Genomic DNA, 12,179 nt, shown 5'->3' on the forward strand with positions numbered 1-12,179 from the left:
TGGAGCTAGGCCGGTCTGAAGCCAGGAGTCAGGTGCTTCTTCTGGGTCTCCTATATGGATGCAGGGACCCAAGCACTTGGGCCATCCTCTGCTGCTTTCCCAGGTGCTTCAGCAGGGAGCTGGATTGTAAGTGGAGTATCCGGGACTTGAACTGGTGCCTATATGAGATGCCAGCATTGCAGGCAGCAGCTTTACTCACTACGCCATAGCACAGGCCCCTTATAGACCATATTCTTAATGATAAAGATAGCTTAGCCTATGAAAAAGTAGTCTTCAGAAACTAAAATACTTTGTTTAATGGGCATTTCCATTTGGCTTTGCTTTGAACTGTTAAATTTCTGTTTGTTCTGTTTAGATTGTTAACATTCTGTTATTTTGGATATGATAATCTAATTGAAATCTGGGTGTCCTTACACTTTATTCAGGTTCATCAAGGTGTCAAAGGATTTGTGCTAGATGCCACAGATGGCAGAGGTATATTAAACGCCACCATCAGTGTTGCTGAAATTAATCACCCAGTGACTACGTACAAAACTGGAGATTATTGGCGTCTCTTGGTTCCAGGAACTTATAAAATCACAGCATCTGCTCGAGGGTGAGTGATGAATGTTTTAAAATTGAGGGCTTGGGGATAAGATAGATATGATGCGTTTCTGGAAGATTATCACCAGAAAGTCAAGAACCTGCTACGCAACCTTGAGTCCAGTGCTGGGAGGTTCTGATCTGGTTACACCTTCCACCCTCCTCTTGGGGCAGAGGGAGCATAGGAACTGCCAGGTGCAAGTCTATGGAGTATGCACTCTGAACAGTGGCTGTGTTTACCCTGCTGCTCTCTGATCACCTGGCTGGCCCCTGTCCTGATATAAAAGCTTCCCTGGGTAACTGCCTTCACCATTGCTAACAATTCCTGGAAGTAACTATTTCTTCAAAGAAAAAAAAAAATTCTCCTGTTCAGCTGTCTACCTCTAGTTGTGTTGTCCAGTAGTTGCCACTAATCTACCCTGTCAAAGCTCTCTCACAGATACTCTTTTTTTCACTAGTGTATATGTGCCTTATGGCCATTTTCATCTCTTTCACAAGTTTTCTTTCTACAAAGGTTTGTTTATTTGAAAAGAGCAAATGAACTTGTGTCCTTTCTTTAAAAAAAAAAAAAAAAAAAACCTTACATTTTCTTTATCTTCTCCTTTTACAAATAGCTTGGAATTGGAACCACTTGACTGTTTTATATGAAACATCATTTTTACATTCTTGTAGTTTTTTCTTATGTTTTGAAAAGTGTGTTATGACAAAATATTTTCCCCTCCCCCTACTAACTATGTCTGAAGAGTTAATGAAACTTTTTGAAGGAAGGATAAGTACATGGAAAGTTTACGATTTTTACTTTTTTTAAAAAAAAATATTTTCAAATATCTCATGGGCCATATACACAAGAGTTAACACTAATGAATAATGAGTTTCTCCTTTTTTTTTTTTTTCCCATTTAGCAGAGTAGTAGGTAAACTAAAGTGCACATTGTCTGAAAAACATGGGCAAGAATGGTGTTTTGGTGGAGAATGTCCTATTAGTGCATTTCAAATTTTGCTCCCCAGATCACCTGATGGCAGACAAATGAACTCAGATTGAGGACACATGGGATTATCCACTGCAAGCACAGACTTGTTTTTGAAGTCATTTATTTAATCATTAAAATACACTCATATTTTACAGTATGCACATGTCTGTTCTTTGTTAATCAATGTTTTTAAAAATTGCAAATTACCTCAGAATTAAAAGTTTGACTCTAGAAGATGCACCACATTTGGCCCAGTGATTCACACATTGTCTGCACAGCTCTGTGTTCCCAAGGCTTGGGTCCTGCAGTCGGAGAAGTGTGGCTCTGAGCTGTCTCCTTTATTGTAGGTATAATCCAGTTACCAAGAATGTGACCGTGAAGAGTGACGGTGCTATTCAGGTCAACTTCACACTTGTTCGATCCTCAACAGATTCAAACAATGAATCAAAGAAAGGAAAGGGGGATAGCACCAGCACTGATTATTCCACTGATCCAACTACTAAGGAATTTGAAGCTTTAATTAAAGACCTTTCGGCTGAGAATGGTTTGGAAAACCTCATGTTAAGCTCTTCCTCAAATCTGGCTCTTTATCGGTATCATTCATACAAAGACTTATCAGAGTTTTTAAGAGGACTTGTAATGAACTATCCACACATCACAAATCTTACCAAGTAAGTGTCACCACTTGATTGACTTTTTTCTCTGTTTTTTTTTTTTTTAAGAAAGTACATTTAATATTAGACACGTTAAGCGATTCTTGTAATTTATTTAGAAATATTTGGGAGCTGAATGTATAGAGAATTGGAGTTTACTTATTTTGCCACAGATATTTGCTTGGAGATCTAACAATGAATCTCAGGACCAGTGTCATGGCACAGCAGGTTAAGCTGCTTCATGCAACAGTGCCATCCCACGTGAGCACTGGTTCAAATCCTGGCTGCTCCACTTCCAATCCAGCTCCCCGTTAATGTGTCTGGGAAAGCAGCCAATGATGGCCCAACTACTTGGACCTCTGCCACCCACATGGGAAACCTGGATGGAGTTCCAGGCTCTTAGCTTTGGCCTGGCCCAGACCTAGCTGTTGTGGCCATTTGGGGAGTAAACCAACAGATAGATCTCTGTTTTTCACTCTCTCTCTGTTAACTTTGCCTTCCAAAAAGCTAAAATAAATCTTTAAAAAAGAAACAGCAATGAATCTTGGGAACATTTATGAGGACCATTGGAGAATTACTTGTCACATCAGCAATAGACAGCTTGAGCCTCTGGAAATGTACAATTAGTCTTCCTAATGCTCACTTTAATGATTGCAGACTCCTTTGCACTTCTCAGCTGCGGAGTCATGTTCTGACTAAGTATTGTCTAGTATGTTTTGTTGTGTTGAAGGCAAGGGAGAAATTTGGAACTATGAGCTCACTTGTCAGGGATCATGTGTAACCTTTTTTTTCACATTAGAAAATGAAGCCTGGTTGCTGTTCTTTCTTTTTCTGTAGCCTTTATCACAGTCTCTGTTACCAGAAGCTCTTGGTGTTTGTGTGATTAAGGATCTCAGGCAGAATAAAACTGATGGCTGAGACAACTTTTTCCTTCACTTTTTGGAGCTTCTCTAGCTCACTTTAACTGATGCATTATATATAAATCCTCTTGAACTCTCATTCCAGTTACTCCAAAGTCATTGCTTTAATTAGTTGATTCCTGTGATTTGCCTGTTGTAGATACAGTCTTTACATTTCCCTGACCTCATAGTTCTCTATTGCGTATCTAATGAACATTGTCTAGCCGTTTCTATTTATTTATTTTTAATTTGAAAGGCAAAGAGACAGTAAGACAGAGAAAGATCTTCTATTTATTGGTTCACTTCCCAAATACCACCAAGAGCAGTCACTGGGCCAAGTTGAAGCCAGGAGCCAGGAATTTCATCTGGGTCTCCCACGTGGTTGGCAAGGGCCAAATTCCTGAGCCATTGCTGCTTTTCCCAGGCCATTATCTGGAAGCTGATTAGGAAATGGAGCAGCTAGGACAGCAACCAGCACCTGTATTAGAGATGCCAGCATTGCAGATGATGGCTTAACCGACTATACCACAATGCCAAACCCTACCCTATGTTTTTACTTTGCCTTTCTTCATTGGTCCTTTTAATTTTACCAGAGAGGCCAACACTGTGGCATAGCAGGTAAAGCCACCGCCTGCAGTGCTGGCATCCCATATGGGTGTCAGTTCCAGTCTTGGCTGCTCCACTTCTGATCCAGCTCTCTATTATGCCCTGGGAAAGCAGTAGGAGATGGCCCAAGTCCTTGGGCCCCTGCACCTGCATGGGAGACCTGGAAGAAGCTCCTGGCTGCTGGCTCCTAGCTTTGAAGCAGCCCAGCTTCAGCTGTTGCCGCCATCTGGGGAGTGAACCAGTGGATGAAGACCTCTCTCTGTCTTCTCTGTCTCTCTGCCTTTGCCTCTCTGTAACTGTCTTTCAAAAAAATAAATCTAAAAAGAAAATTTTACCAGAAAATTTAGCTTCCAAATTCTGATTTATAATGTTAAATAGATGCAAAGAATGATATTTACTTTAGCAATACTAGTTACCTCTCTTCCTCAACTGATTCTCAAATATTTGCCTAGCTTAGCCATATAAAGTTTATACTCTAATTTTAAAATAAACTAAAAATAGGACATTATTTTGCTGTCTGTTTACTTAGTTCATTTAACTTTTTTAACTCTTTATTTCAAGATATACTTTATAGTTAACTATTTGCCAAAATATAGCACACCTGCTTTTTGTGAGGATCCACCCAGTTAGGTGGTACAACACACACTAGGTATCCTTGAACAGCATCATGAGAAAGCAGTCTTTATTCTATTAAACTTTCTCAGTTTAATGATGATTTTCCTTAAAATTCTGCTTGCCACCTAATGTTTTATTTTTTATTATATTTTATTTTACTTTTTAAAGATATTTATTTTTGAAAGAATTTGAGAGAGAGACAAAGAGACCTTCCATCCACCTGTTCACTCCCCTAATGGCCTCAACAGCCAGGGCTACACTGGGCTGAATCCAGGAGCTTCTTCCAGGCCTCCCACATGGGTTCAGGAACCCAAGCACTTAGGCCATCTGCTGCTGCTTTGCCAGACATATTAGCAGGGAGCTGAATCAGAAATGGAGCAGCCAGAACTCGAACTGGCACCTATATGGCATGTCAGCACTGTAGGCAAGTGCTTAACCAGCTACACCATATCACCAGTCACTGACTTTCTTTTCTTTTTAACTTTTGTAAATTTATTTTTTAAAAATTTTTTAAAGATTTATTTATTTTATTTGAAAGTCAGAGTTACACAGAAGAGAGGAGAGGTAGAGAGAGAGAGATCGATCTTCCATTCGCTGATTCATTCCCCTATTGGCCACAACGGCTGGAGCTGCGCTGATCCATAGTCTCCCACATGGGTGCAGGGGCCCAAGGACTTGGGCCATCTTCTACTGCTTTCCCAGGCCATAGGGATCAGAAGAGAGTTGGATCAGAAGTGGAGCAGCCGGGACTCGAACTGGCGCCCATGTGGGATGCCCACGCTTCAGGTGGTGGCTTTACCTGCTATACCACAATGCTAGCCCTATAAATTTCTCTTTATAGTAAAGAGCATTACACTCAGAACTCTTGGATAAGCAGAGCATTTGACCATTGTTTTGTTTTTAATAAAGAATCTTTACTATGAAACTGATATTATATTTATAGTAAAATGTTTATATAGATTAATTTGGGTTGAAAAAGGGAGGTTCTCCACATTCATTAATATTTAAATATTTCCATAAGAAAAATTTTAAGAATTTAAAAGATATGCACTAGTTAAATAGTAGTGTAAATTATAGAAGAGAGGACAAATATTGTGCAGATAGAGTATGAATGATAAATTGGGAGGGATGCTGAACTAAATTATCACTTTTCCTAAATCTGATGCTATCTAAAATCTGGCTTTTTTGGTCAAGGTATATTGATTTTCTTCAAGTTTTCTGACACAATGATTCGTTCTTAAAGACTTTACAGTTTTTTCTTTTTTTTCTTTTAAAGCTCCTAAGTCAGCATTAACATAATGCTTGATTACTTGCTAACGTTTTGTTTCTGCCTTTTGAAAGTTTGGGACAGAGTGCTGAATATCGTCACATTTGGTCCCTGGAAATCTCCAATAAGCCAAATGTATCTGAGCCCGAAGAACCAAAGATTCGTTTTGTTGCTGGTATCCATGGCAATGCTCCAGTTGGAACTGAGCTGCTTTTGGCTCTGGCAGAATTTCTCTGTCTGCACTACAAAAAGAACACAGCTGTTACCCAGGTAAGAGAAGAGCCTATTCTGACATGCTTATAAGGAAAAGGATCAGTGACACATTAACATCAGGGCACCATGTAAAGATCAGTAGTTTTTGTTAGATTTTACACTGAGGCACTTTCAGTACTTTATAAACTATTTTTTGTATATATTCATTGTTAGTATTGTCCTTCTGTTATATTTCTTTGTAAGTACTAAGAGGTCATACAGGAAAACATACTAAAGATTTGCTTCAGCTTATTTATTTAATAGCCAAGCTCCCCTTCCAATCTTTATTTACAGTTCTCGACATTCTAACTTGGGGAACTAATGTTTTCAATTACTTATAACTAGGACACGGCATTTTAAAATATAGTGAAAGCTGTATAGTTTTTCTTTTCATATGATACATTAAAACATACTGGACATCTTGGGTGCTAAGAGATTTTTAAATATATATATATATATTTTTTTTTGGCCGGCACCGTGGCTCAACAGGCTAATCCTCCGCCTAGCGGCGCCGGCACACCGGGTTCTAGTCCCAGTCGGGGAACCGGATTCTGTCCTGGTTGCCCCTCTTCCAGGCCAGCTCTCTGCTGTGGCCAGGGAGTGCAGTGGAGGATGGCCCAAGTGCTTGGGCCCTGCACCCCATGGGAGACCAGGATAAGCACCTGGCTCCTGGCTTCGGATCAGCGCGGTGCGCCGGCCGCAGCAGCCATTGGAGGGTGAACCAACGGCAAAAGGAAGACCTTTCTCTCTGTCTCTCTCTCTCACTGTCCACTCTGCCTGTAAAAAAAAAAAAAATATATATATATATATATATATATTTATTACTTGAAAGGCAGAGTTACAGACAGAAGGGGAGACAGAGAGAAAGGTCTTCCACCCAATAGTTCACTCCCCAAATGGCCACAACAGCCGGAGCTGGGCTGGTCTGAAGCCAGGAGTCAGGAGTCAGGAGCTTCCTCCAGGTCCCCGTGCCGGTGCTGGGGCCCAAGCACTCAGGCCATCTTCTTCCACCTTCCCAGGCCATAGCAGAGAGCTGGATCAGAAGTGGAGCAACTGGGACTTGAACCTGTGCCCAAAAGGGATGCCACCGCCACAGGCAGAGGTTCAACCTACTACACCACAGCACCAGCCTCAGCTAACAGATTTTAGACAGAGCAATGTGGCTTTGTCTACTTGAGCTAGGAACTACAAAAGAGAACTTTGAGCTGGAGTCTAGGTCACGTGTGCTTCAGCAGCAGTTCTGTGCTGTCTCAAGGAAAGAAAGGAAAGAACACGTCCTTCTCCAGCACTAATTGGCACTGTCGAGGAGAAAAGAACTCATATCTGTAAATACCTACTGTGTGCCAGGTATCATACCAAGTGCTTTACTTACACCGTTAACAACCAGCAGACAATATCTGAAACAGTGCCAATTAATTATCTGAGACAGGAGACCTGTTTAATCCTCAACTCTGTAATAATAATTATGTCTACTTCATAGATATAGACACTGAGGCAGAGAAATCTCTGTTACCTTATAGGAAGTCTCACAGCTAGTAGTAACTCCTGAAACTGGAGTTTAAACCCAAGTATGCCTCAGTGTAAAGCCGCTACAGTTTTGTTATATTGTACTGCCTCCCGATAAAAGAAATTTGGGAAGAATTGATGTCATGAGTAGGATCAAAATGAACCTGTGTGATTAGATGAGATGACAAATTTGACTTAACTGAAAATTATTTTGCCATCTTTAGCAAAGCAGTTTCCACTGACTTCTCATGTAGTATCTCCATGACACTTTTGCTTGTCTTTTAAAATGGGACAGTATTGAGGACAATCGTTCTCCACAATCGGTCTACATTAGAAACACCTAAGAAGCTTTTAAAAACATCAGTGCTAGGTCCGGCACTGTGGCATAATGGGTAAAGCCACTGCCTACAGTGCCAGCATCCCATATGGATACCAGTTTGAGTCTCCACTGCTCCATTTCCAATCTGGCTTCCTGCTAATGTGCCTTGGAAAGCAGCAGAAAATTGCCCGAGTCCTTGGGCCCCTGCGCCCACATGGGAGACCCGGAAGAAGCTCCTGGTTCCTTGCTTCGGATTGGCACAGCTCAGGCCATTGCAGCCAATTGGGGAGTAAACCAGCAGATGGAAGACCTCTCTCTCTCTCTCTCTCTCTCTCTCTCTTTCTGCCTCTCCTCTCTCTGTGTAACTCTGTATAACTTTCAAATAAATACATCTTTATAAAAAAAGATCTTTAGGTTATTTTTTTAAAAAGATTTATTTATTGGAAAGTCAGAGTTAAACAGAGAGAGAAGGAGTGTGTGAGAGAGAGAGAGAGAAGTCTTCCATCTGCTGGTTCACTCCCCAGTTGGCTGCAACAGCCAGAGCTGTGCCAATCCAGAGTCAGGAGCCAAGAGCTTCTTCTGGGTCTCCCACGTGGGCGCAGGGGCCCAAGGACTCGGGCCATCCTCTACTGCTTTCCCAGGCCACCACAGAAAACTGGATCTTCGGAAGTGGAGCAGCCGGGACTTGAATCAATGCCCATATGGGATGCCAGCACTGCAGGCTGAGGCTTTACCTGCTATGCCACAGCACTGGCCCCCATCTTTAGGTTATTCTAATATTTGTCCAGATTGGCTGGCGCCGTGGCTCAATAGGCTAATCCTCCGCCTGTAGCCCCGGCACACCAGGTTCTAGTCCTGGTCGGGGCGCCAGAATCTGTCCCGGTTGCCCCTCTTCCAGACCAGCTCTCTGCTGTGGCCTGGGAGTGCAGTGGAGGATGGCCCAAGTGCTTGGGCCCTGCACCCCATGGGAGACCAGGATAAGCACCTGGCTCCTGGCTTCGGATCAGCGCGGTGCGCCGGCCGCAGCAGCCATTGGAGGGTGAACCAACGGCAAAAGGAAGACCTTTCTCTCTGTCTCTCTCTCTCACTGTCCACTCTGCCTGTCAAAAAAAAAAAAATTTTTTTTTTTTTGTCCAGATTTGCAACCTACTGGTCTTATGGTTATAAGAGACTACATATCCCAGATAAAGCAACTAACAGGAATTTCAGAAGTCCTTGTTTATGAGGATTTGCCCACTTGTTTAATTGAGCCTAAATTAAGACCTAAATGATCTTAGATTGCCATTTGTTTTGAGCTAAGGATAAGTACTATCCAGGAAGTTAAAAGGAAATACACACATGCCCAGAGACCCCATCTCAGAGATTCTGATTAAGTAGGCCTGTGATTATACCTTAGAAAAAAATTCCCCCAGAGGAGAGATTCAAGAGCCACAATTTAAAGGCTCTCAGATATTGCTGCAATCTGTACAAACTATTTTATCAGAATGAATAAACAAGGGATCCCTTATGATTTATTGTAAGAAATACATAGGATTGTAGATGGTGTTGTGATGTAGCAGGTAAAGCCACCATCTACAGTGCCAGCATTTCATATGGTGCTGGTTTGAGTCTCATCTGCTCCACTTCTGATCTAGCTCCCTGCTAATGTGCCTGGGAAGGCAGTGGAAGATAGCCCAAGTCCTTGGCCCCTGCACCCATGTAGGAGACCTGGAAGAAGCTCCAGGCTCCTGGCTTCAGATCGTTTCTGCTCTAGCCATTGTGGCCAATTAGGGAGTGAACCGGCAGATGGAAGCCCTCTTTCTCTCTCTCTCTCTCTCTCTGCCTCTGCCTCTGCCTCTCTGTAACTCTGCCTTTCAAATAGTAAGTCTTTTTTTTTTTTTTAACAAAATGGCTATTTTTTTAAAAGATTTATTTTTATTTATTTGAAAGAATAACAGAGAGTAAGAGACACCGAGAGAGGTGTTCCATCCGCTGATTCACTCCCCAGTTGTCCACAACAGCTGGAGCTGCGCTGATCCAAAGTCAGGAGGAGCCAGGAGCTTTTTCCAGATCTCCCACGTGTGTGCAGGGGCCCAAGGACTTGGGCCATCTTCCACTGCCTTCCCAGGCACATTTGCAGGAAGCTGGATTGGAAGTGGAGCAGCCAGGAATTGAACTGGTACCCACGTGGGATGCCAGCACTGCAGGCTGGGCCTTTAATCCACTGTGCCATAGCACCAGCCCCTCAAATAATAAATCTTTTGAAAAAATACATAGGATGAAATAGAAATCAGTTCATACCACATTTGTCAGTATTCATACTTATCAGTTACTTGCAAGATAAATTATTATGGATAAGATAACTGTCTCACGTCTTTTGTTTTTTTCTGGCATGATTTCAGTCTTCTTTCTCTTTGTTTCCAGATGTTCATTAGTATCTGTCAGATTAGACATTATAATTTTTAATCCAGGGAAGTGTCTCATCATCATTATTGATCTCAGCCAATAGTCAGCAAACTTGTATAAAGGCCTTGTGGGGCGGATGCTCTGGGTTGTAACTGCTCAACTCTGCTGTTACAGCACCAGAACAGTTACAAATGGGGATGGCCAGGTTCCCATAAAGCTTTACATGCAGTAGCAGGCAACAGACTGGATTTTGCCTACAGGTAGTGGTTTCTGACCCTTGCCTTAAGTCACCAGGAGGACTCTGGGAACATTAGTTATACAGCAGTTTTTTATTTCTTTTAAATTTATTTGGAACAAGAGAATAGTTTGTTTGTTTGTTTGTTTGTTTGTTTATTTATTTATTTTAGTTCTGCCTTTTAACTGTGTTTAAAGTAAAATGTAAAGATTTTCCGTCTGAGGAAAATTTTATGTCTGAGGCATAGGAGGGAACTGATAACCCATTGATTTTTGTTTCTGTTTCAGTTAGTTGACAGGACTAGGATTGTGATTGTCCCTTCTCTGAATCCAGATGGACGAGAAAGAGCACAAGAGAAAGACTGTACTTCAAAGATGGGACGAACAAATGCTCGTGGCAAAGACCTGGATACAGACTTCACAAGTCAGACCAGTTTCCTCCCTCCCTCCCTCCCTCCCTCCCTCCCTTTCTCCTTTCTTCCCTCCCTCCCTCCCTCCCTCCGTATCTTTCTCCCTTTCTGTAAAGGATTTATTTATTTGAAAGACAGAGAGAGAGAGATCTCCCCAGGTGGCCACAACGGTCACCACTGTGCCAGGCCTAGAGCTTCATCCAGGTCTCCCATGTGGCTCGCAGGGGCCCAAGCGCTTGGGTCATCTTGAGCTGCCTTTCCAGGCACATTAGCAGGGAGCTGGATCAGAAATGGAGCAACTGGGACATGAACCAGTGCCTGTATGGGATGTCAGTGTTGCAGGTAGTAGCTTAACCTGCTACTCCACAATGCCAGCCCAGAAAGTCTAATATTTTTAAGCCACTTAAGTACTTGAGAGATTATTTTCTCTTTGCTAGAGGATCAGTTGGTCTTATTTTGTAGATGAATATGTGTTAGTTTCTTTTCTTATTATAAATGATGGATAAATGAATGCAGATATCCAGAAAACTTTTAAAAGTGTTCTCCTTTTTCATTTGTAAAAACAATTCGTTTTTCTTGCAGAAATTCAATCAATAATATTGGGATGTTCTGTCACTAGTTGAATAGATATATGAATTCTTTCACCATATGAACTCACATATGATATATATGTATGTTGATTTAGAGGGGTTTGTTTCTTATTTAAATAGGATCATCAACTATTCATATAATTTTGTAAATTTTTTCATTGTGTCATTAACAACTTTCCATTTCAGTACTTTTAGATCTAATGACATCTTTTTTTTTAAGATTTATTTATTTTTTTGAAAGGCAGAGTTACAGAGAAGCAGAGGCAGAGAGAGAAAAAGGTCTTCCATCCACTGGTTCACTCTTCAGTTGGCTGCAACGGTTAACTCAAACTGGTGCCCATATGGGATGCTGGCACTGCAGGCGGTGGCTTTTACCTACTACATCAAAGCACCAGCCCCTTTAATGATGTCTTTATATATACACTGCTCTGCCTTATGCTGATGGACATTTAATTTGTTTCTGGGTGTTTTTTTTTTTTTTAATTCTTGCAAACAATGCTGCAGAAAATACTCTGCTTCCTGGAAATCTTATTTTCTTTCAAAGATAGGTTATATCGTGAAATTGGGTCAGCTATTTGGCACATATTCTGGTTGAGATACTCACATCACATGTCAGAATGCCTAGGTTTAAGTCCTTGCTCTACTTCTGGTTCTAGCTTCCTGCAAATGTGTACCCTGACAGGCAGCAGATGATGGCTCAAAGCACTTAGATCCATGGCACCCATGTGAGAGACTGGAATTGAATTCTGGACTCCTAGACTTGGCCTGGCCCAACCCCAGATGTTGCATCTTCTCTTCCTTCTCCCTCCCTCTCCCCCTCTCCCTCTCTCTCTGGCTTTGATACAAAACCAAATTTTTGGCCAGCGCCGCGGCTCACTAGGCTAATCCTCC

At 41.8% G+C, this 12,179-nt stretch overlaps 1 protein-coding gene across 1 annotated transcript in view; it reads left to right on the forward strand.

Moving 5' to 3' along the window:
* The window catches only part of CPD (carboxypeptidase D), a 77,142-nt gene that overhangs the window by 53,262 nt on the left and 11,701 nt on the right, over nt 1–12,179 (forward strand). Inside the window, exons 11-14 of the mRNA XM_062175423.1 lie at nt 426–595; nt 1,900–2,223; nt 5,667–5,862; nt 10,577–10,712. Of these exons, the coding sequence (XP_062031407.1) occupies nt 426–595; nt 1,900–2,223; nt 5,667–5,862; nt 10,577–10,712 (826 nt within the window). The remainder of the gene's footprint in view (nt 1–425; nt 596–1,899; nt 2,224–5,666; nt 5,863–10,576; nt 10,713–12,179) is intronic.

Source organism: Lepus europaeus, chromosome 18 (genome assembly GCF_033115175.1).
Source record: "Lepus europaeus isolate LE1 chromosome 18, mLepTim1.pri, whole genome shotgun sequence".
NCBI lineage: Eukaryota > Metazoa > Chordata > Mammalia > Lagomorpha > Leporidae > Lepus > Lepus europaeus.